The sequence below is a fragment of the Protomyctophum parallelum genome, assembly GCF_964188405.1.
Source record: "Protomyctophum parallelum genome assembly, chromosome: 5".
NCBI classification, from domain to species: domain Eukaryota; kingdom Metazoa; phylum Chordata; class Actinopteri; order Myctophiformes; family Myctophidae; genus Protomyctophum; species Protomyctophum parallelum.
Window position 1 is genome coordinate 18827923 of NC_139702.1, and position 27044 is coordinate 18854966.

General features: G+C 42.7%; 1 protein-coding gene across 2 annotated transcripts in view; it reads left to right on the forward strand.

Moving 5' to 3' along the window:
* tusc3 (tumor suppressor candidate 3) overlaps positions 1–27044 on the forward strand; it is a 142294-nt gene that overhangs the window by 41386 nt on the left and 73864 nt on the right. For both annotated transcript variants that reach the window (XM_083765400.1, XM_083765401.1), the window contains exon 2: positions 12169–12338. In XM_083765400.1, coding sequence (XP_083621526.1) covers positions 12169–12338 — 170 coding nt within the window. The remainder of the gene's footprint in view (positions 1–12168; positions 12339–27044) is intronic.

Consider the following 27044-nt stretch of genomic DNA (forward strand, 5'->3'; position numbering starts at 1 on the left):
CCCCTGCAGTTACAAGTTACTTGCTATAAATTGTAGTCAGTAATGTAATCTGAGTACCACAATTTAAAATGTAACGGGTTACTTTCAGCTACTTTTGGATTACTTTTAAGCAAACCTCTACTTAATTGGATAAAAACAAGTTTTACCATTGGTAACCAGAGCTAGGGATGCACCGATCCGGCTTTTTGGCATTCGATACCGATTTCGATACATGGGGGTCCAGTATCTGCCGATACAGAGTACCGATCCGATACCCCCCACAAAGAAACGTAATAACCTATTAAGCTGTATGCCTCACTGTGTGGAGTCTGGAATCATTATTTTGTGTAAGGCAACATCAAGGCTTGACTTAAACATTACCCAACTTTATAAAACAAAATGTAACAAACACAGATATAAATGCACTGAATTATTTATTAAATAACTGTGCAACAATTAGACCAGGTTAATGTGTGAGCAGGCTAGCCTGGCTGCATTCCACATGTTATACTGTCAATACTACACTGCTGTGTCACAGAGGAGGTAGAGTTGTTTTCATACTGTAATTACACATAATTATCGGATCGGATCGGATAATGGATCGGCCCATTTGCCACCGATACCCGATCTAGAATTTTAGCCTGGATCGGCGCCGATCTCCGATACGAGTATCGGATCGGTGCATCCCTAACCAGAGCAGAATGTTTAGCCTATATGAAATTAAGAAAAAGCTACAGAAATATTGTTAAATCAGTGGTTCTCAACCTTTTTACTACAAGTACCACCTCAGAAAAAGTACCAACATTATGATTCATGCTAGCAGACAGTGGAGAGTTAGATTCTGACGGTGGGGAAAACCATTGGCGCTGCTGGGGGACCGACGCGAGCGCGCTGCTCATGTGCCCACAGTGTGCAGTGCATGCTGCATGGGCAGCAGCAGCGATACAGCACACTGATGATCATTTATCATGCGTAATCGACTGATTATTTTATTGTTTGGTGTTTTAACTAATTCATTTTCTTCCATTTTCCCCTCCATTCTCATTGTCCGTTCTCTCCCTTCCATCACATTAGCTTGACTTAATTCAGTTCCAGGACATTCCATTTCATTGTTTTAGTTCAATTAAAATCTAATTGATTTTCTAATTTGAATTTAATTGCAGTGTTATTTGATTTGGTTTGATGAGTAGAGTCTAACTTCAAACAATTTGATGCTTTCCTTGCATGAATGTTATATTTAATTTGAATGTAATCATGTTCAGAAGCGAAATGGGACAAATAGAAATGATAGCAATCAAGTGTGTGTGTGTGTGTGTGTGTGTGTGTGTGTGTGTGGATTAGGGATCCAAGTTGTTGTGTTTTCCGCTTTGACTTCCTGAGATCATTTTGTCCTTCAAGTATTGTGCAATTACAAGAAAACATTTTTGTTGGATCTCCACCAAGGGGAGAAAGTGTGTGCGCTCGTGCCTGTGTACATGTATGTGTGCATGTGCGTGTGTGTGTGTGCGTGCATGCGCATGCATGCATGCGTGCGGGCGTGCCCACAGCTGATCCTTTGTACCGTGTTATCCCCAGGCCAATTTTCCAGTAATCCCCCCCTCAATGAGGGAATTGGATGGAATCATTTGGGGTGCTCGATTGCCAAAGCCTTGTGACCCATTCAATTACAATAGCCACCCATTTAGACAGCTAAGTTGCAGGGGCAAAGGATGGTTCAGCCACACCACTATAGTGGTGAATCCTTCGTGGTGCATGCAGCTTGGGTACTATAGTGGTGAATCCTTCATGGTGCATGCAGCTTGGGTACTATAGTGGTTAATCCTTCATGGTGCATGCAGCTTGGGTACTATAGTGGTGAATCCTTCATGGTGCATGCAGCTTGGGTACTATAGTGGTGAAGCCTTCATGGTGCATGCAGCTTGGGTACTATAGTGGCTTGGATCCTTGTTGTGAGCTTGGACATAGCACATTTCATGAGTGTTTAATGCCTTTGTTGCTCGCTGTGGCGTTCCATAATGACCTCTGTGTCTGCGAGCCTGATGCATGGATGGGGAGATGGGTTGTACAGTGTTGTGGTTATCAAGCCTCGCTTAATGGTGAGGAGATGAGTGAGGTGCCAAGTTTAACGATCACATAATTGTGAGACATAAAGCGGCATAAATCACAATTTACGATATTACTGGTGATTAATTATGCATAGCCTAACATAACCCTGTAATCACAGTGTAGACTATATACCCTATATAGGCTGCCACTATGTGCCCTTAAGCACCATGGACAGCGACACGATTGCTAAATGTGTACCATCCAAGTTTCAAACACTTATGAATTATACTCTTTTTACTAAGAGATGTAGGCTTTGGCTTTTTGAGACCAGCAATAACAATAAATCATGTGGCCTAATCACCCGCCTCTCTCTCTCTCTCTCTCTCTCACTCTCACTCTCACTCTCACTTCACTCCACTCACATGCTTTGAACAGAAAATCTTAGCTTTGACCTTAAAGATTACATAGATATAGTACTTTATTGTCAGTTCACACTGAAATTTGTTTTGCGAAGTATGCAGAACACAGTACACACATTTGACATAGCACAAAGAACAAGACAATAATACATGCATAAAGACCTGAAGACAAGAGCAATGTCCACCGCCTAGATTACCCCATGGCTACTACAACTCCTGATTAAGCCTCAAAGTGCTTAATCGGTGCTCATTCGGTGCCTCACATGGCTTGTCACCTTCATATATATTACAAAAACATGGACATAAAAATGCACTTCTGTTATAGCATTATAAATTATTACTATTATTACTATTGTTCCATTTTAAAATGTATGTTGAAGTAGGGTATGGTTCTAGGGCTTCTACTGGTTCTACTAAGTGAAGACCAGCCCTCGCTCCCCTTAGCATTCATTTCTGGTTCCATATCTCTGTAGTCTGTAGAAACAAATGTGATGTCCATATATATATTTTTTTACAGTAGCTCAGACAAACTGTTGGGGGTTAATTATATTACTCAGGGAATTCTTCGACTGAGCCAAGAGTCAAAGCAAAGGCGACCTTCCGATTCCCAGATGGCCTCTCTGCCCACTCACCCTTGGCCGTCCGCCGTAGCTGAGCGAGTTCACACCTTGTATGAACACTGTGTATCCAAGATTTCATTTATTAGCTTTTCATTTACATGTGGCATTAATGAGCCAATTTACGAGACGACGGGAGGATTGCGCGTAGGTGTGCGAACACGGCGGCTGATAATCTGAGGCCCAGAAGGATTGGTCGGTGCATTTATAGGGCCCATCCGTTGTCCATTAAATGTCATTCAGGATCCCATGCACATGGCAATCATCAGGCCATTACAAGAGCATTTCAAAGAGTCTGTATGCCGGTCTCTGGGCGCAGGAGAGCCCAAGACGCTCCTTAATGGCAGGTGCATGCGTGCGTGGAGTGTTGCTGCAGTGGAGTGCTAACGAAGGATCGCTCTGTGTTGTGTGCATTGCGCAGGCAGCCGTGTGAGTGCGTAATTGCTATGTTGGGCTAATGAAGGAGCTGTGTGTGGGTGTGTGTGTGGGTAATGTATTCCTATACCTGTAAGGACCCGGTTAAAACTAACCTGTGGCTCCCGACATGCGTGGCAGGCTAAAACTAACCCGTAGCAGGTTAAAAACAATCCGTGCCTCCAGACATGCGTGGCATGTTAAAACAAACCGTTGGCATGTTAAAACGAACCCGTAGGGCAGGGGTATTCAATTAGATTAGGCCGGGGGCCACAACTGTAGAATGATTGTGTGTGGGGGGCCTCACAGTGTGCGCGTGAAGCGCGGAAATGTTTGGGTTCTCAAAATGCTTTTTGTGCTCAAACACGAAGATTTATGTACATATCCGCACAGTAATGAGCAGGATAATATGTCTATACAGGTATATGCCACCTTAGAATAGATGTAGGCCTAGACCTATTTGACAGTGCATAAACAGCATTGCTTTGACATTAACGACCATCAGCTGGACGGACACACACACACACACACACACACACACACACACACACACACACACACACACACACACACACACACACACACACACTCACTCTGCTGTGGGCAGTTCAGAAAACCGTCCACGACCACCAGTGACATCATCGTTAGGCAGATTGTTTTTTAAACAAGATTTATTTACGTGAGAATAGTTTATCAGACTATAAAGATCAGATTACATAGAGCAGTGATTCCCAAAGTGGGGTTCGGGTTCCGGGGACCCCCAGGGTCCTTGAAGCAGTTCCAGGGGGTCCCCAGGGAAATGATGGTTTGGAACCAAATGAACCCTTATGGGTCTGTAACTCTGAGAGTGTACAAATGGACCCTAACAGGGTTTATTATCGTGAGAATGATGGCTTCCATTTTCGCATTGCAACTTTTCAGGACTAGAAAGCCTGCTGTTTCTATTAGCTTGGATTCTCCATTGATGTCACTGTTGGGTGGGTTTCTGAACTGCCCACAGCCCTCCTATGTGACACAGACCGAGTAGAAAAAAACGTGCCATTTTATCATGATTATTAGTGAGGACCTATTTTCTTTTAAATTCTTCCAGTGGCCACAAGGGGGGCGCTCCGTGGGCCGCATGTGGCCCGCCAATTGAATACCACTGCCGTAGGGTGTTGAACTAATTCCTGTCGGACTGTTAGTACGTTTGACCAAATGCATGCACGTTTGCTTTTTTGTTTCATTATTAAACAGTGAGAAATGTCTCTAATGTTATAGTGTTGCTTCATCCTGTTTTGTGTGGTAGTGTAGTGCTAATTGTGGTAGTGTGGTAGTGTAGTGGTAGTGTGGCAGTGTAGTGCTAATTAAAATCATGTAACAAAATAAAAGGCAATATAAAGACAAGCATTGAAACGGGAGCTCTATACTCATTTATTATGTTTATATATATATTTTTACTTTATTGTCGTATATTTCAAGTACAGCTGTATTATCATACTGTCGAATATCAATGAATATAAAGGCATCACCATTCCTTTTGATGAAGGTTATTGAGATTAAATGTTGGACTCGGCTCTGTGACCTTTAAATTGTGTAGCTGCTTACAGTATGTCTCTTTGCATAGTGAGATAAGAAAATAATAATAATAATAATAATATTGTTACACTGTCACTGAGACGTGCACAAAAAGTCATTTCACGTCCAGCCCCAAGCATTCTCTGTGCATATTATTCACACAACCAACATTATTTTGTGGATTACAGTAGATGCTTTGGAAAAGCAGAACTTTTCAAGCGGCAAGAAGGAAATTCTCAGCCACGCGGAATTACGTCGTAAATTCACACTTGAACAATAATATCTTACTTTTCAGATTTTTATTGAAGGCATACCGGTAGCAACTTGAGATGAAGAATCTCTTTTTCAAGGTGGACCCCTGAAACAAATATACATAATACTACCATGTCCCTTTTAACAAACGCTGAAATTTGTTACTGCCTGTCGGGTGGAAACCAGACTGTTTTTAACTTTGAAGCTGTGTTCAAATCCATCCATGCTGTGTTCTATTAATTCACATCGGACAATGACAAACACTCCACCCAGCATCCGTGAGAGAGTGAGTCAATGAGAAAGCAAGCAAGGATTTTTTCCCCCTCCTGGCACTACAGAGTTCTCTAACTTCTTAATTCCAAATGTCCAGTATTGAGTTTGTGTTCGCACTTCAAGAGCCTTGAAGATTGAGTAAAATAGGATGAAGTGACTGAGCAAACCGAGTGGCAAAGTGAGCTTAACATTGTTTAATGCAATCAGGTAGGACTTTTCTGTTTGAATGGGCTGTCAAGGCCAGAAAGTAGATTTTTGCCACTCAGTAGGTGTGTCACGCAAACCCTCTATAGGGCTTACAGACCTTACATATGTTATAGCTATGGGAATCTATGCACAGATTCGGGCAGAAACCTTGCATCTCCATATTTGAACTTAGAGTGGTAAAGTGTTGCACAAAAGTTGCGAAAATAGTATATCTACAAGCTCTATGAGCGTGTAGAGCTTGTAGATTGGCTATTTATTTGAATCGTTATTTTCAAATAATAATTAAAGCAGGGATGGTTTTGGACATGCAAGGTTTCCACCGGACAGTGAGTTAAGGCATTGTGGTTAAGGCATTCACGGCAGCATCGGGCCTATCAAGCAGATGGCCTTCCTCTGGGAGCTATAGCAGCCTCCTGGCTCACTGTGGGTTTTATAATAGTCCTTGGACACCTGCTAATGGATACATCACAAACTGACTCCCTGCTTTTCTCTCAAGGTACCTTCCTTACTTTTCCTTTCCGTTCTCCCCTCCTCTTCTCTCCATGACCTTATTCTCCTGTGTCATCTCCACTGAATAACTGCTGACATTCTCCATTTGCTCCTTCTCTCTGTCTCTCTCTCCGTCCTGTGTTTTCTCCATGTGCAGTATGTCATCGTAAATGCAATTTGCTCAATTCATGTCTTTGTTTTTGTTGCTATAACCATGCCTTTGTACTGTATGACCCTGACGGGTCCATTTGGTTTTCATTGTGTACGCTCTTCAGAGTTAAACCCTGTATACTTAGTCGACCGGAGTCCCCCAGGGATCTGTGCTAGGCCTCCTCCTGCATCAATACTCAAGATCGCGCTGATAATAATCCTCCCGCGATCCGTCCATGTTGTGTTTTGACTTGTGACTACAGAGCAGGATTGCATCACTCCCTGGTGGGCCACGGTGGTGGTCGTCTTCTTTGGTTTTTTGCACATTTCACTGGCATTGGCCGCACGATACCGCTGCTAGTGGCGGCATGGAATCCGTTACCACTTAAAACCCATTTTGGGCGGGAACCCCTTTTGGTGTTAGCATTATGTTATGCCTTAGCTATTGAAAAATAGCAGATCTACAAGCTCATACCGCGCCACCGAGTGGCGCGCTACGAGCTTGTAGGTCGGCTATTTTTGAAAAATCTGACATAGAAACATATAGCTTTTTCAGAAAACTGTCAGGATGTAGAAGACATTTTTAGAATCTGATCTCAGGTCAAAATGGGTTAAAAGCGTGTGAGATTGTCGATCTGCTATTTTCATCAAAAGCTTTCCCCACAATGACAGTAAACAGAAAACCACTAGCATAGAGCCTGAGGAACTCAACCATATGGGATTATAGGGCATACATGGGCAACCGGCGCCCCGGGGGACACCTTCACTTCACGTGGCCCGTAGATTAATATCCAAATATTGATATATTATTTATTTCAACTGCTACAATTCCAAACATGCAAACATGACCTGCTCTAAGTACTTCAGTCTATATTTGCGAACGCAGTGAGCCACTTACTATGACAGCAAGGGCTGAATGTCTGTGTGTGTGTGTGTGTGTGTGTGTCACGCTGTTACACCACCCGCCCGCCACCAGAGGGCGCAGCTGTAGCACACACACACACACACACACACACACACAGGGCGCAGCTGTAGCACACACACACACACACACACACACACACAACCACACACACACGAGCTGCGTTCGCTTCCCGCGTTTGCGCGTCTTACTTGTAGTACTTGAATGACTAGGCTACTATTAGAATTTGATTTTTTTTTATGTCCAATGTATTATGTATTTGCATTTAAGTTCATAAAGTTAACATAAGTAACCTATAACTAAATGCTTTTAAATAAACATGTTACTTTTCAGGATTCCAATTAAAAAACAGCAAAAAAATATATATTCAGCATTTCAATTCATAGCAAAAATAGCAGATCTGCTATTTTTGATACGACAGTATATGCAATGTGGCCCTGTCTGGAGTGAGTGTGGAACTATAGTGGCCTTCTCCATCGTTTTAAATGGTAGAACTTAACAAATCTGCTTTTCAGTTAATGTGGTTTCATTTAGCACTGGTCACATGGCCTCCTAACTTCTGAGAGTGCAGACTGCAGACACCCGCACACAATTTGGGTAATAAGTCGTCCGTTAAATTCGCACCACATCAGTTTCTGCTGTTCGCCGCACACTTTATTGTTCCCATTTATTTGCTTTCTTGGCCCAAATGTGACGGCGTGGTAATGTTCTCCATTCCTCTCCCACACCCTTTAATTTCCTCCTCGCCTCCTCGTCAATAAGCAGTCATAATATTGGAGCATCTTCCTGTGTGTTTGTGTGTGTGCGTGTGTGTGTGTGTGTGTGCGCGCGCTTGGGTGTTGCTTTATGACTTTTAGAGTGATCAGTGATAGAGTTTTGAGTGGGTGTCACCGTGTCGGGTGAAATAACATAGCAAAATATGACTGACACACACACACACACACACACACACACACACACACACACACACAGACAGTGAGTTGGTGCTGTCTGTGCTCAGTCGGGTGGAAAATAAATGTTTCTAATGGTCAGAGTATGTCAGGAGTGTTTGTGTGTGTGTGTGTGTGGGGGGGGGGGGGGGGGGGGGAGTGCAGTGCTGCATGCAGGGCAAGCAGATTAGCTTTCGCATCCTTGTGTTTGGTGTTAATTAAATAGCTTTTCAAGGGCTTCTCCACTCCCTGGCAACACAATAATTCACAGCCAGACCTAATGAAGACGCCAGCAATTAGAGCCACTGCTTATGCATATTCGACTGTGTGTATATGGCACCAGCAGAGTGCATGTGTGTGTGTGTGTGTGTGTGTGTGTGTGTGCGCACGGCCAAATACTGTTCTCTTTCGGCTGTTATAGGCAGTTTGTGTGTGGAGGAGGAGGTGCCATGTGTATCCTTGAGTGAACATGAACTGTCGACCCCGTCATATTTGTTTCCTTGTAAAATGTATTGTAATTTGTGGATTCAAATAAATAACTAAAATGTGTGTGCGTGTGCATGCTCGCTATATTTTGAAGGGTGAAATTGGTTCCTCCCCACACACAACAGTTGTACGCTCCCTCCAGGAGGATGTAGAGCCTTCGTTCTACCCCTCCCTACTCCTGATAGGTGCAGCCCCATCCTGTAGGAGTTCGTTCTACCCCTCCCTACTCCTGATAGGTGCAGCCCCAGCCTCCCTACTCCTGATAGGTGCAGCCCCAGCCTCCCTACTCCTGATAGGTGCAGCCCCAGCCTCCCTACTCCTGATAGGTGCAGCCCCAGCCTCCCTACTCCTGATAGGTGCAGCCCCAGCCTGTAGGAGTTCGTTCTACCCCTCCCTACTCCTGATAGGTGCAGCCCCAGTACGTGCAGTGACAACTTAAAGTGTTTGCTATTGTGCACTCTGTATGCCAGGTAAATAGATTAAGTCAAGGTAAAGTAAAGAACGTCTCACTTTACCAAAGAGAAAGTACAACCACAAAGACAGTACTGAACCACCGTCACTAGACCATTCAGGTACAGATGTGACGTTTGAGAACTTCACATGTCTTGCCATTGGCAATTCAGTAGATTGTCAGTGCACTGTGAGAACATTGTCGAGGAGAGAGGGGCCCATTGGCCAAGGTGTTATATGTTAATCATTTTCAGATCCCCTGAATAGATAGAGTTCCTTTGCTGGAAGTGTGAGTGACACTTCTTTTCAGTAGCAAAGCAGTAGAATTAGCAAGGCCGGATAAAACCTGGGGAAACGATCAGGAAATTGTGAAGATTTGGAAAAGGACATCTGTATGTCATCAGTGTCAATAGTAGACATTTTTACAAATAATCACAGTTGAATGACAATTCATAATAATAATGCTCTTTCATTACACACGGCCCATTGTGGGCTGGGTATAGATAACTGGAATAATAAACCAAACATGCATCCGCTATCAGGTGGAAACCTTGCATTTCCTTTATTTATTATTATTAAAGAATTACAAGAAAATAGGCTATAAATTGAGCTTGTGTGTTGGCTATTTTCATTACTTTTGTGCGGCACTCTTGATGATGATCAAGCAGAAGTAGGGCATTGATTTATGAAAACAAAAAACACAAACAGTTCTGCCAAACGGTCTCCACCATTCTCTCTCTCTCTTTCGCTTTCTCTCTCTCTCTCTCTCTCTCTCTCTCTCTCTCTCTCTCTCTCTCTCTCTCTCTCTCTCTCTCTCTCTCTCTCTCTCTCTCTCTCTCTCTCTGCACACCAGGTCCCACAGTGACAATTATCCCCAGAATGGAGAGAAGCATTTAGTCCTGAGCTTTATTCAGACTGGCAAGGCCTGCAGCATAACTGCGTGCGCGTGTGTACTGTGTGTGCCTCTGTGGGTAGCATGTATGCGTGGAGGGAAAGCAAGCACAAATGTGTGCATTTTGGAGGTGTGTGTGTGTGTCCAGTTAGAAGTAGCGAGCAGCAAGGCCTGCATGGTGCTGAATAATTGAAGCTATGCTCAGAGAGAGAGAGAGAGAGAGAGGTAAAGAAATTATGCATCATTGGAGAAAGGTCACAACATGGAGAAGTGAGAGAGAGACTGAATGCCGCGGGTGTGATGGAGAGAATGAAGCGGCCAGACTGACGGAGGGGAAGACAAAACAAAGTGATGAGAGGAGAGGAAAGAAGTGCAGACAGCCACCGCTCAAACCAAAAACAAATTACATGTATGAACAAACACGACAGAGAGAGACAGAGAGAGAGAGAATTGGATGTAGGGAGAAGAATGGAGGGAGGGGATAGATGGTGGTCATCCAGAGAGAGAGAGGAGAATGCTGACAGTGACTGACCAATAAGTAACAAGACAGATGCTTGATCATCAACCCTAACCAGAGAGAGAGAGGTGGACTGAGGGTGAAATCAACAGAAAGGCTGACCCATAGTAGTGTGCAGCAAGACTAATGACAAATCATTATGTAATCTGATTTTCAGAGTGAAGCTTAAAAATAAAATGCCTGCATTTTGTATTTGTATTTGTTTAAGGCATTCAAAACAGAAACATATCTGTGTCATTTTAGGTTTGGTTCATCCTAAATAACCCATTACATTAGATTAGTGTTGGCTATTAAAAAATCTAATCTGTGTCTGATGTTAATTTTAACATCAGACACTTTTGATATAAAAACACACAAAAATGAGAATTTGCCAAAATAAATTGGGTTTGAGTTCAGCTGATCTTCCTCACTTTGTCTGCTTTTGGGTCCTACACACAATTCCTGACAATTGCGTGTGAATCATTTTCTGGGTGCCTTTTAAACCTCTTTATTTAAAAAAATAAAATAAAGGATAATGATACAAAATTCATGAAGTTTGGCAAAATGAAAGACAGGGTGAGAGAAGAGAGTAGGGCGACCACACAACATTTATCAATTTCTGTTTGCATTAAAGTTTGAAAGATGCTGAGACGGTGAACAAGCTTGCGGCACGATGAAAAATGCATGCGGTTGACGCCTGGAAAGGTTCAGCCTAATTGTCAGGCACACATTGGAATGTGCCTTCCAGACACATTTGTTATCGGTGGTGCTTCTGAGGGTCTCAAAAACAAACGTGACGACATGGCCACTTTGGTCATTTCATCAGCACTTTGGTTCAAACAACCACTGGCTTGTTCTTACCGAGCTCTGTCCAGCAAGTACAGTACAGTACAGTACAGTGTGGGACACAGAGATACACACACACACACACACACACACACACACACACACACACACACACACACACACACACACAACTGACTAAATTAACTAAACCATGATCTGCCTTTACCCTTTCATCCTGGCATCACTATTTAGGGCATTTTTGAGAAGCACTGGTTTAAACAACATTAACACAATCATTCCCGGGATTCCTTAAAAATAGGAGCTCTGGGGTGCCGGAAAGACATGGCCGCTTTTATTCTTACACTTATCTTACCACTGCAGAAGCATACACACGCATAAATGTGCACACCCGCATATACGCACGCACGCTATTGTTTAACAACTTGAACAGTGTAACTTTGCCATTATAATGGTTTCCGCCAGCCCTGTAAATTCTGCCCAAGGCTGTGTGTGTGTGTGTGTGTGTGTGTGGTGTTAATTAAAGCAGGTTTGTTGGAGCTGAAAGGTCAGCAAGTGCTTGCAGACAAGGAGTAGATAAACAACACACACACACACACACAGTCACACACACACACACACACACACACACACACACACACACACACACACACACACACACACACACACACACACACTTTACTAGTCTTGGGTATTATGTCATGCCTCAGACTCTGTGTGTAATACGCTGCAGTAAAGTGTGTTGAACTTGACCGTGACCATGGCCTATCCTGTGTCTCCACACAGAACGTGCTGTCAGAGAAGGTGGACCAGATGATGGAGTGGTCCTCCAGACGCTCGGTGGTCCGCATGAACGGGGACAAGTTCCGGCGCTTCGTCAAAGCTCCGCCCAGGAACTACTCTGTCATCGTCATGTTCACCGCGCTGCAGCCCCAGAGGCAGTGCTCCGTATGCAGGTAAATAGTGCACAATTCCGGGTTATCAGGGAGGTGGGGGCTGTTGTTGTGAGGAGTGATCATTAGCATTAGCGCATACCCTTTACCTCTAACGGTCAAACGGTTACATGTCCGGAGCGATGCGAGACAAAGTCACAAATTAAATCTGATCATCGGATGCGCGACGGCTCACCATGGACAGCGCTCGAAGCTTTAGAGATACAGGGCTTTGAAGATCTTGCTTTTAATGGAGATAAATGGAGCTTGGATGTGCAAATATCATAGCTGGTGGGGGTGGAGGTGTTACATAGCAACCAAACATTGCTTAACACTAGGAAGTCTGAGCAGCCGTTCTGACCGAATTTGAGATTTCAATGTTTATTTTCTCAGCCCATGGAGTCCAGAGAAAGTTCCCCTTTCATGACTTTGTCTAAATATTCGATTGAAATCATCTCTGTTTTTTTCCCCATTTGAAACTTTTTCTAAATATGATTTTAGGCATATATCTCTTACTCAGTCTGACTATATCGGCCCATTCGACCGCTCTCCCCCTTTATCCCCCCACCCCCGCACCACTCGTTCACACCTCTTCAGCTGGAGACGTCATTGTTGCCTACACGCACTCACTTTTATTTATTTTTTCTTCCCTCTCTTATGAATACATTATTATACACCCAATGAAAATGTACACTTCACGGATTATATAGGCCATTTGGAATTAGAACAATCGGTAGAAAATTGGCCGAGAATAGCACAATAGCACATTAATTATTGCCTAAATGTAGGCTACGGACTTTTCTGAAAATGGTTAATCTGCAAGCTGCCCGACATTTCAACTTGATATGTTTCGTAGAGAGGGCATAGGCCTACACAAGCCAGAATTCCGTAGTTTACATGGTATTTTGAATTTTTTAAAATGAGCAAAAAATAAGCGAGTTATGTAAAGAGGGGTGGAGGGGAAAAGGCGATTATTTGGCACAATCAATCAAATATATATTAATTACATCGCGTAGCCTATAATGTTTCCCCCTCTATATAAAAATGACAATATATAACTCTAATGTCGTATTTCGTCATGTATGTGAACTATAGGCTGCTTGAAATACTGTTGGTCAAAGTAACTAGTTGGGCAGGCTAAATATAATAGTAGGCTATAAGCCCGTTTTCAGCTAAATGCGGAAATGTCCAGGCTAAAAAACTTATCGAACGGGAGTCGGGTTAATATTTATTTACTCGTCATTGTCATGTTCACTCCAAATAAGCAAGTATTATGTAATAAATAAATTAATTTCGTGGCTTTTTGTTCTCTTTTCTCCAGGCGCATACCCGCATCGAGATGAGCTCTGCGACAGCCGTGCTGTGCTGTTTTCAATTAAATTACTTGCAGTATAATATTAATAAATACTACATCCTATATACATTGCTTGTCTGTCTAATCATTCAAATGTTTTTCTATATGCATATTGCATAGTTTATGTAAGCCTGAATTAAAGTCTGATTACTGAGGCTTTTTCCCCCGTCTCTCTCACAAACAACGAAGCCTATAAATATTGTCACCTTTATGCAAGTTCGTTTGATATTGTTTAATTCGATAACGATAGCGAATATGCAGCTATCCGTATAGGTGCCCTTTGTGTCAGTGTGCGCCTGCCCAACCCCTGGCCTCTGTAGAACCTGAATCCCCCCCCCCACCTCATTTCCCCTCACTGTATTTTACATTCCTGCTGTTGTCACCACGCGGTAAATAATGAATACTTTGTGTTAATTCAACCATGTTTATTTTTTCTTATTGTTCACAATATCAGAAAGCATGAAAGAAAGTAAATATAAAGCGAAATAAAATCAGGGAAAACACAAATCCAGTTTCTGTTGCTATACTTAGAGACACTTGACACATGTCATTGTAATTGTTCCCGTACATGTGCCACATGCCCGTTTGCCACATTTGTGGCAGCTGGATAGCGTCTTGTTTCCACATCTGTCAAGCTGACACTGCCGTCGCTTCTTGGGCGTGTCTGGTGTCTGTTCTGTTCTTTAGCAACATAGAAGTGTCTATTTGTATATATATATATATATATATATACTGTAGGTGCAGGTGCACACACACACACAATAAGAAAAAATAAACATGGTTGAATTAACACAAAGTATTCATTATTTACCGCGTGGTGACAACAGCAGGAATGTAAAATACAGTGAGGGGAAATGAGGTGGGGGGGGGGATTCAGGTTCTACAGAGGCCAGGGGTTGGGCAGGCGCACACTGACACAAAGGGCACCTATACGGATAGCTGCATATTCGCTATCGTTATCGAATTAAACAATATCAAACGAACTTGCATAAAGGTGACAATATTTATAGGCTTCGTTGTTTGTGAGAGAGACGGGGGAAAAAGCCTCAGTAATCAGACTTTAATTCAGGCTTACATAAACTATGCAATATGCATATAGAAAAACATTTGAATGATTAGACAGACAAGCAATGTATATAGGATGTAGTATTTATTAATATTATACTGCAAGTAATTTAATTGAAAACAGCACAGCACGGCTGTCGCAGAGCTCATCTCGATGCGGGTATGCGCCTGGAGAAAAGAGAACAAAAAGCCACGAAATTAATTTATTTATTACATAATACTTGCTTATTTGGAGTGAACATGACAATGACGAGTAAATAAATATTAACCCGACTCCCGTTCGATAAGTTTTTTAGCCTGGACATTTCCGCATTTAGCTGAAAACGGGCTTATAGCCTACTATTATATTTAGCCTGCCCAACTAGTTACTTTGACCAACAGTATTTCAAGCAGCCTATAGTTCACATACATGACGAAATACGACATTAGAGTTATATATTGTCATTTTTATATAGAGGGGGAAACATTATAGGCTACGCGATGTAATTAATATATATTTGATTGATTGTGCCAAATAATCGCCTTTTCCCCTCCACCCCTCTTTACATAACTCGCTTATTTTTTGCTCATTTTAAAAAATTCAAAATACCATGTAAACTACGGAATTCTGGCTTGTGTAGGCCTATGCCCTCTCTACGAAACATATCAAGTTGAAATGTCGGGCAGCTTGCAGATTAACCATTTTCAGAAAAGTCCGTAGCCTACATTTAGGCAATAATTAATGTGCTATTGTGCTATTCTCGGCCAATTTTCTACCGATTGTTCTAATTCCAAATGGCCTATATAATCCGTGAAGTGTACATTTTCATTGGGTGTATAATAATGTATTCATAAGAGAGGGAAGAAAAAATAAATAAAAGTGAGTGCGTGTAGGCAACAATGACTTCTCCAGCTGAAGAGGTGTGAACGAGTGGTGCGGGGGTGGGGGGATAAAGGGGGAGAGCGGTCGAATGGGCCGATATAGTCAGACTGAGTAGGAGTGATTTTTTTTCAGCCTTCCTAGTGTTAAAGGTAAATTGACGGATGCCACTTTCATATATGGATTATGCAGGGGGGTACTAACATGTACAATACATAGTTGGCACCTGCCGTACCCTAGCCTAGGGGTCCGAATATGTTCGTAGACGGCAGAAAAATAATTATGTGAAAAGTCTCAATACTGCAATGTAGAACTACTCTGTTACGATACAAGTCCGGAATTCAAAATGTATTTTGTGTACTAAATTCTGCTGGCTTATGCTGTCTATGGGAATGCAGTTTTTAGAATTGTAATATATCTATCGCACTAATAGGAGGGTCTAGCACCACACAAAAATGCTATCTAAATTACATAAGTTGAGCCTGTATAAGCCTGTAAGGTCGTTGAGGCTAGGGCAAGTGCTACGGGCTAAGATGGAGTCTGATGATCTTCATGATCACGGCGGAAGATTGGGAAGTGAATCTGCAGTTCTGATTGCAATGGGAAGTTTGGAGCCAGAAGGGAGAAGAGTCTGGGATGTTTGGAGTGTCCCGGGGTTTTTAGTGAATGTTCTGCCAGATTGGCTGTGTTGGTTTTTATTACATTTATTTATGTAATAAAACACACACACACACACACACACACACACACACACACACACACACACACACACACACACACACACACCAAAAAGTTAAGATATGGAGATGAGAGGTTTCTTCCTGACAGCAACGGAATGGTGATAGACGAAGGGCTATAGAAATGCACCCACATTCAGCTTGTTCATTCACTGTATATATATATGTAACCCTATATATGTCTCAGGCGACCAGCCCCAGCTAGGTCTCTGCGTTGTGTTTATGTTTGTTGGAATATACCAGGGCAGGAAAGAGACGGGTAACAAGACGTCCAATGGTGGTTGAGTTGAGCAAACCTTCATTTATTGAAGCTCTTTTGGAACACAAAAGGAAACTCATTTCAGTTTCATTCAGCACTTGACTTATTTCCATCCAATGAACACTAACACAATATACTGCAGCATTTATGTGGATTAGCTCACACAGTTAGCCATTAGCATAGGAATTTGCAACAGTAAATACAGAACAAATAGTGCAGAAACAGTAGATTCCTTTACACAACACATGACTCATGTAACAAACAAGCTATGTCATGTTCTATAGTAAATTCAGACTTTGATAAGACTATTTTAAATTGTTTTCATTTGCACAGTACAGAATTCTCCCTCCTTACCTTTTGGAACACAAAAGGAAACTCAGCCTATGGTGGCTGCAGAGGGACAAAAGGCAAAACACAGCAGCATACCTAATACAGTAAAACTCCGCCATCTACTGGCAACCATACATCACGACCCTTACATATATATATATATATATATATATATATATATACACATTTTAAATAATTTCGGGACCACCTGAGGGGTCGCGACCTCCAGGTTGGTGAATGCAGAAGGCAGTGCTAACACCACCAGAGAGTGTTTTCTACATGGCTATTCGGAACCAAACAGCCATCCTACCAGATGGGAGCGATTCGGTGCTAAAGTAGAAAAAGGCTTGCAGAAAACCCTCTTACCTCCATTACACAGAGCTGTGTGCTGTTGAAACGTCTTCCTTGTGCAGTGCTTTGCATCCCAATGCAGGGTTTAATATGTAGCAGTTGATTCTGGAATTTGGCAAAAAATAGAATTAGCACTTATCTGCACAAAGGCCTTGTGGGACTGAACCCGAGGGAAAAGCACCAACCGCTCATGCTAATGCAAGATTAAACGTGTTCTGTATTTTTCCTAAATGTGATCCCTGATGGAAACTTTGTTATGTTTTGTTTGGTTTAATAGTATAAGATAAACGCTGCCGTGGTATTAAATTCATAGACAATAATTCATGTTGATGTTCACTTGTTGATGCTGAACTAAACATTTCAAATGAACAGTGGCGCTCAAAATCGTCTCTGTCGTGTGGAAACCTCATATGTCCTAAACGTACTTACTTTTCAGCATTAAAATTCAAAAGTAGCAGATCTAAACAGTAGAGCTCTAAACACGTCACTTTGCGCCACGTTTCGACCTTGGGGGTCTGCTACCTTTGATGCTTTTGTGTGAAACTGTAGGGTGTTGATTTATGTAATAGAAACCACATGCACACACACACACACACACACACACACACCAAGAAGTTAAGATATGGAGATGAGAGGTTACTTCTTGACAGCAACGGAATGGTGATAGACGAAGGGCTATAGAAATGCACCCGCATTCAGCTTGTTCATTCACACCTGCTTGTTGGTATCCTTACATACTGTACCGTGCAGCTATTGTGTGAAACGTGTGCTCATAATATTCACAGTAAAATCCTCTTTTTCCCCACCCGTTTTCGCCTCCATGTAGTCGTTATGCCAATTAATTCCTCCCCCACACAATATGTGTCACTGCTGTTGTATCCTACGGACTCACCTTCCAATGAGGAGCCTCCGCCGGGAGGATGTAAAGCTTCCGTTCTACACTCCCTGCGGACATGGTGCCGCCCCCAGCCCGTAGCAGTACCTGCATAGGACCAATATCACCCTCCCCCCTGCGGACATGGTGCCGCCCCCAGCCCGTAGCAGTACCTGCATAGGACCAATATCACCCTCCCCCCTGCGGACATGGTGCCGCCCCCCAGCCCGTAGGAGTACCTGCATAGGACCAATATCACCCTCCCCCGAACACGGGCCAATTGTGTTTGTGGAGACACTCGACAATGCCGGGTGCACCGCGGTTGGATTCGAACCCCCAACCTCCGTGGTAGTGGGCAGGGACTTTACCACTGCGCCACCCGAGTCCATATCCTCAGCGTTGGTTTAACAAAATGTAGCCAATGGTCGATTTAGTTACATTTGTACCCTCTCAGAGTTACACATTGATACATTACCACCACAGAGGATTTTGCTTGTGTGAGTTTCAGCCAGCATATACGTTTCGTTTACTGTAAAATGTCTTAAATCTGGACCCTGAAAGAGATTGTGTTATGTGTGGTCTGAACAGTCAGCCCAGCCCGTTTAAAAAAAAGCTCTTACTATTATCTCCTGATTAGTGGGCCGTTTCACTATATATTAAATTGATTTGTTTTGGGGCGGGAAAATCAATATCACCATGCTGAAAAACCCACTGTTATATCGTTCCATGGCTTTGATGGAGTAGGGGAAAAAATGAAGATATAAGAACAGAAGACAATGCTCAGATGCTGACACAGCAAGCATACAGTATATCGTTGCTATAGGGCAGAAACCTTATATCTCCGTATTTCAATTCGGTCTGGTCTTTGGTCTGAGAGTGAAACAAAAGCTAAAGGTCCATTCAGATGGGCAGCGATCATAGCGCCTAGTAATTCATTTTCAATGAGACCTGCGCTTTTTTTGTATGCACGGAGAAGGGCGACAACGCAAAATGGGCACGGTGCAATTGCCATGCGTGTGCTGTGCTGTGACTTTAGAGCTGTCCATGGCCCTGGATTCGTATGCGAGTATCCAGAGCTGTCCATTGTCCTGTATTAATTTGGGAGTATCCAGAGCTGTCCATGGTCCTGTATTCATTTGGGCGTATCCAGAGCTGTCCATTGTCCTGTATTCATTTGGGAGTATCCAGAGCTGTCCATGGTCCTGTATTCATTTGGGAGTATCCAGAGCTGTCCATGGCCCTGGATTTGTATGCGAGTATTCAGAGCTGTCCATGGCCCTGTATTCATATGGGAGTATCCAGAGCTGTCCATGGCCCTGTATTCATATGGGAGTATCCAGAGCTGTCCATTGTCCTGTATTCATATGGGAGTATCCAGAGCTGTCCATGGCCCTGGATTTGTATGTGAGTATTCAGAGCTGTCAATGGTCCTGGATCCGTATGAGAGTATCCAGAGCTGTCCATGGTCCTGGATTCGTATGCGTGTAGAGCTGTCCATGGTCCTGGATTCGTATGCGTGTAAGAGCTGTCCATGGTCCAGTATCCGTATGAGAGTATCCAGAGCTGTCCATGTTCCAGGATCCGTTTGCGAGTATCCAGAGCTGTCCATAGTGCTGACGTTTGGCCTGAGCACCACATAGCTGTCCACGGTGCTGAAGGTTGATCTGGGGAACGCGCTATATGCAGCCAACACTTCCACGTTCAGTTTGGGCCGCCGAAGCGCTTCCGGTCGGCAGCCACTCATTCACTGTGAACGTACGGTCGTGATTTTGTAGGAATAAAGTTCGGTTCTTTAAACCACACTATTTCATTGTCTCCACCAGGCCGAAGGCATGGGGAGAGAGTATGTTTTGCACTCCGTCCGTGTGTGTGTGCGTGCGTGTTTCCGTTCGTCCATCTTTCCTTCCTTCCGTCCGTCCGTTACCAGCTAATCTCCGGCATGGTGGCGCTATAACAGGGCAATTCCTGTTTTTACCTATAACTGCATCGATCTGTATACAACTTATGCGAACTCCCTAGAGGCCATGGAAAAACATTTTCCCTGCATCCCTCCACATCTGCCGGTTATAGCGCCACCATGAGGCCGATTTCTGCAAAACACATTGTTTATGTTAGTCGCACAGATTTCATCCAAATCTCACGCAAATCGGTACACATGATCTCTGTAGTCATCTGATCAAAACGAGTCTGTTGGATTTCTCAGATTCTACACTGATTGGCTAAGATTGTCTTCCAAAGTTTTCAGGAGTGGCCCGTTTTGCTCATCCAGAATTCTATCCTCAGAGATGCTATGAGTGATCTGGCTCTGAATTTCCTCAACAAAATTGTTGCAAAACACATGTTTATATTACTCCTAAACATTTTGCCAAACGTCACACACACTCCTATATCCTCCTGGTGGAGACCTATGCCCAGAAGGGCACAGGTCCGCTTGTTATAAGCCACTTGGGGCTTGTTTTTCATTAATGTTGCTTGAAAATATTGGTAGTTATAGTTGGCAGGAAAATGGTTGCTTATTTCTCTCACACAATCTGGCAACACTGTTTGTTACCGTTTGCTGTGTATAACAGCTGGAGAGACCGCTTCACAGAGGAAAAAGTCAGTCAGCCCAGGCCATGGCAGCTTATTCCATAGCCTATATATTTGTGATCGTATTGAACTGTATTGTATTTTCACTGTGAGGTTCTATAAATGTATTTAATAGGTTTATTTGGCATAGTGACATGATCTTCCATAGTCTTTCATTTGTTATTCATAATGCTTAATGTAAATCGCTCTGGATTAAGAGCGTCTGCTAAATGCCTAAATTGTAAATTGTAATCTATTATGATATGGTATAGCCTAAGCCTACAACTCCTCCCTAATGACCCAGGAATGTGAGACAGATTGGTTGTATGACTAGCCCATGCTCTATTATGTGACATTGTGATTGTGAGTGACTTGAGATGTTTTGCCACATAACCTGAACCTGAAGTCCTATATAATACAAATTTCGGCACTTTGGCTATTTTACATATTAGACTATTCTGCCGTGAACCGGCACCACTAGAAGGACTGGTATGAGTATATAGCATCCTTCCGCAGCTGGAGAATAAGTAGGTGGAGAGACCGCTTTTTCATAGCTTGCGCACATCATTAACTGTAAACCTCAGCCGTTTGAGTAAACAATGGGTGAAATGGGATGGTTCCTCCTCCATTGTTGCAGTCCAATCACGACCGTACGTTCACAGTGAATGAGTGGCTGCCGACCGGAAGCGTCTTGGCGGCTGCATTTAGCCCATTGTACTGTAGGTGTAGTGTGGTGAAAGGAATGTGATCGGATCTGTTCACCGACATATAGTCCCAGTGTTCAGACCCATTTCCTGTTCCAGTTTCATCTCCCCGTAGCTGTGTTTTATAGGCTCAGCACAGTCAGCATCAGGTTGGAACTGAAAACACAAATGACACCATATTTTCTATTCAAATCTGCAGCTGAGCCACTCAAATTAAGCTGTGGGACAACTTCTGAAAACCGGGATTGCAGTTATGCACACCGTATTTTTTTATTTTGTTAATATCTAAAATGTTTGGAAAATGTCTCCCCTTTCTTATTGCGACCGCAGGTATTGTCATCTCACTCTCACTGTATCCCCCCCTTCTCTCTCTCTCTCTCTCTCTCTCTCTCTCTCTGTGTGTGTGTGTGTGTGTGTGTGTGTGTGTGTGTCTCTCTCTCTCTCTGTTCGGGCAATGTCTTATCATGAGCGATAGCCTCACATCGTTAGAGCTGAGAGGGAGACACACACACACACAGGTGGAGAGCAATGTGTAAAAGGAAAGAGGGAGAGAGATGAATGCTAGACGTTGACCCTGGAGTTGGCGTTAAGAGGAACACTAGGCAATGAGGGAGTGGGCCAATCAGAAGGGTCCCTGCACCCACATCACTCTCTGTCTGTCTGTCTGCTCTCTCTCCACTGGTACACTGTTATACTGTACATCAAATTAGTATCACCAGGCAGAATTACATTTGCTTCCAGGTGAGCACATTTTCACCCGTATCGTTGCTGTCGGGTTATGTAATGTTTTGTAAATGAACACATTAACTGCCAGGTATTAAAGGGATTGTGACATTAAAAAAAAGGTTTTGGAATTGTTCTTGTTTTTTTTAGGTTTTCTAATCTCAATTGCACCCAAAAAACATGAACTTTTAACATTCAGTAGATTTTCTGTGATCTGGGGTTTTCTGGCTCAAACAGGTGCTCTGATTTGCCGGCAGTAAGTGACATCACTTACTGCAAATCCCATATATGTCAATGGGATTTGCCAGCAGATGTCACTGTTTCACTGTGTTGCCTGTTTTCATTGTAGCTCAAAAGGCCCAAAAAAACCCAAAGATAACTTCAGACCACAGAAAATCCACTGAATGTTCAAAGTTCAGGTTTTTTGGGTGTAATTGAGGTCATAAAACCTAAAATAAAAAATAAAAATAAAAATAAATGAAAATTAATGTCATAAAACCTTTAAGTAATTAGTGTGGTTGCTTTAACAGGGCAGCCAGACTATAGTAATTGCCACATCCTTCGAAAGCCTAAACGGGTTGTGCAAGGACGTGTCTTCTTTCCTTGCTGCTTCTTCTGATGGTGACCTTGGTGCTGCTGTGTATGTGTGTCTACATTATGTGTTTTATTGTATCATATATTTTTATTGCTGGTGTAAACCAAATTGCTTCTCTGAGACATTAAAGCTTTACCTTACTCAGGCCTGTCCCTGTCCATCTGGGCCGCTAGCAACTCCCAGGGTCCTAGGCGGTCGCAAAGCTCGGCACGGACCTTACCTTTCCCATGCTGTGCACTAAAGCTTTAGAGAGTGTTTGTACGTGCGTGCGTGCGCGCCCGGCCGGCCCTCACAAATAGCGGTTTTGGTTTCCACCCGTCAGCAGCGATATGACAAATAATAATAACAGGCTAATATAGCTATTTTATTTGTAGGCTACTCATCTGGAACATTTACATAGGCCTGATCTAATAAGGGTCCACTTGGTTACCAACTCTCCATAATCAACTACACTTTATAAACAAGCCCAAATAATCAACTACACTTTATTTTTGTCAAATACATTTTTAGTAACGGGTTATAAATTATTATAAAATTGGTACAGTAGGCCTATGCATTATTTTCTATCTTTAGAAAAAAGGCCAACTAATTATAATAAGCAGACATGGCAACACTGCTGGTTGAATAATGGAGGAATGAAGGGAAAACCGCGCCTCCTAAAGTCACAGATCACTGCTGAAATATTAGAAGGGCAAATTCTGTACTTTGGGGTTTCCAGTTCAACAAGTTTCAAATGGTCATATCTTCATTTTCCCCCCAATTTCAATGAGCAATACATCATATGAAAGGTTACAGTGTGCAGTTTCATAATATGTAAAGAACTGAAAAATGACCATGGCCCCCTTGTATATATTAAACCACTGGCACTGGTCACATATGTGATATTGATATTTCTCTACAGATGTATCTTTTGGCATTGCATGCCTCATGTCAGATGGGTGAGTGTAGAGGGACAGCACACCGAGGGCAGAGAGATGAGGAGAGACACAGTCAGGAAAATTAGATGACCGTCGTTCCATTCTAAATCGCCCAGGGCACTGCTTGGGCACCGAGGGCGGAAAGGCACTGGCAGCAGAAAAAAAGAAAGAAAAACGCTGACTGTGGACACCTGTGGGCCCCCCTGTGGGCCCCTTATGAACCCCCACGGTGTGCCAGATATGTATGTACATATTGTTGCTGTCTGGCAGAAACCTCCTATCTCCTTATTTTAACAGTTTGACTGAGGAATTAATTAATCACAATGCCCCGTTGACAACCTAGATACATCTGTCCTATGTATCTAGTCTTAAAAGTCTTAAAAGGTATTAACAACGCAAATTAAACAATGAAAACGTAACTCGTGTAACTTGTTATTGGGAGGCAAGCTGTTCTACAATCAATCTTCAATCTGCCTTTGCAATGCATATTACCCCATGCAGGCAGATTGAGTCTGGTGTCGCTCAGTTGTGGTGGGCATATTTTGCAGACCAACAGCAGTGTAGGTCCAACTAGGGCCCAGTGTGCAAATATAGGGTGGGCTTACCAGGCTATAACCAACCGGGGCCCAGTATGTGTGTGACGTAGCGGGCTGCGCTGCTCTGATTGGTTATAGGTCTAACCAATAGAGTCCGAGGGGAACCAGACTAATGGCCACGCAGTGATATTAGTATGGCTTCAATCCAGCAGACATGCTGGAACCACGGCAGTACGAAGGGAGACACTGCTGAGAAGAAATAACTTTTCGGCTTTTGTGGGGAATATAGGTGAGAGATTTGATGTGAAAAAAAAAAAAAATTAAAAAGAGATGGATAAAGAAAAAAGCCAAGCGAAAACACAGCTGACAGCTGTCTCTAGAATATAAAGTGGGCAATTAGATTAATTGAGCCACCATGGCTGTATGAATATGAGACAAGCCTGTGTTGTGTGGCCGCTTTTGTATGGTCTCTGTTGAGTGGAAACCTCATATGTCCAGAACTGTTACTTTTCAGGATTCAAATTCTAAAGTAGACAGATCTACAAGTTCGAAACATGTCGCGATTGCTGTTTTTGTTTTCCTGCTTTTGTGTGACTGTGTAAGTAGTGTTAATTTTACAAATACAAAAATGAAAAATCTAATGTACATGGAGATAAGAGGTTTCTGCCCTGGCAGCATCAATATGCCTTCTGGTTTCATGTGCTGTAAATAACATCTGGGGCTATATTCACAGTATTTAATCAGGGTTTCCTAAATGTCACTCAAACTTGCTGAGAGTTTCCTCTTCAAACCTTTTCACACAGCTCTGGGTTTTTGCGATTATTGTATTTTATTATTATATATTTTTTAACTAATAAAATAATCTTCATGTTTGATGTATTTGTGCTATATTGTAGTTGCCTTCTATATCTCCATATTTTAACCTCTGTGTTCTTCCATAAAATAATCATCATACTAAAGCAAACTAGTAGATGTTCGTGCCGCGTTTCAAGCTATGTCTTTTAATATAATGATTTGAATCCTGAAAAGTAATGAGTGTCGTTGCGACTCTAGTGAGCAGAGTTGCGTGTTACATACATAAAATAATAAATACATTTCTGTGACTGTTTATCTCATAGTAATTCATAGTAACTTAGATCCTTTCCACTTCCACTTACATGCATGCATATGTACCAAGAGCAATCATCGACGACTCTCCTGGCAGAAACCTCTCATCTCCTTTTTCAGTTTTATATTATTATTATTGTTTTTTGTTTAAATTAACGCACACAAAGAAGAAAATCCGCTACTTTTGCCGTTTTATTTTTTATTTTGAATCGTGAAAAAAAATGTTTTGGACACGCAAGGTTTCCATCCGACAGTGACTATATATATATTTTTTTTTATTTAACCTTTATTTAACCAGTAAAAACCATAGACTGTAAAAAATATGGACAAAGCGTTCCCCGGGTCTAACATGAACGTAAAATGAAGCCTGTAATAATATGCTAATTCCTGATGTAAGTCGCCATCTTTGGTACCAGCTGGCCATTGGCTGGCTCCGTTTTGTATACCAGCTGGTCATTGGCTGCCCAGACAACGAGGCGGGACTTCCCCCCTTCTTCTCCGTTGGTTTTTATTTTCGAGTGGGAGGGGAATCCCGATCATAGACTGTAATGGTAGCCACGCCCCTCAGAACATACGCGATGGTTTTTTTTCTTTATGGTCATTTTTTTAATTAATGGGACCATAATTTTCCAAAAAGAATATTATGACATTAGAAATGAGACTTTAAACTAGTGACTGGAAGAAGAAAGTATTCATGACCATGTTTATTAAGGTAATACAGTCTAGGTGAAGTTGGGCCAAAATACATGGGCCTCTATGGAGCTATGGGGCTTTTTGGGTCCGGTCCAGCGCCACAACAGGCCATTATATGAACTACCGATTTCAAATGAGGCTTCACGAAATATCTGGCTGACTGCCCCCCTGGTAAAAACACATTGAAGTGAAGTGGGAACTGCATGAAATTAATTCCTTACATGATTCATTAATGTTGCAGTCTCTGGTTTGTTGCACTGTTGTATAATTCATACACTTCCATGGCAGAATTGTGTTGAGTGTTTTTGACAACCAGGGCTGCACTAAGCCATCCAGAATCAGAATCAAACTTTATTGTCACATCATATTACAGGTAACATGGGTGAAATTCTTGTTTGTGCAGGCTCATCATTGCAGTTAAAAAGAAAAGAAAGTGCATAGTACATGACTAATCTACATGGTACAATGTATGCATATAAAAAATAAATAAAGTGATGTAGCCTATGTGTATATACAGAGTAGTCTCTACTAAAGGAGACCAGTCCGTTCAGTCTGTGTGGCGTCACCAATCCTAGCTCTTGTTCAGCAGTCTAATTGTGGACAAGTAGAAGCTGTTCAAGAGTCTGGTGGTGCTGCTCTTGATGCTCAGGTAGCGTTTGCCCGGCCGTGGGCGTGGAAGTGGTTTGAACAGGCTATGGCTGGGGTGATGGATGTCCCTGATAATGCTCTCAGCCTTAGCCACACAACGTCTCTCGTGTATTTCCTGGAGTGGGGAAAGCTCCCCTCCCACGATGCGCTGTGCTGTTCGCACCACTCTCTGCAGTCTTTTCCGTTCTGCAGCGGTGCAATTTCCGAACCAGGCAGTGGTGCCGCTCGTCAGAACACTCTCGATTGTGCTCTTGTAGAACGCTCTGAGGATGCGGGGGCTCACTCTGAATTTCTTCAGGCGCCTCAGGCAGTAGAGCCGTTGTTGGGCTTTTTTCACCACTGTGGTTGTGTGTGTGGCCCACTTCAGGTCCTTCGAGATGTTTATCCCGAGGAACTTGAAGTCGCTGACC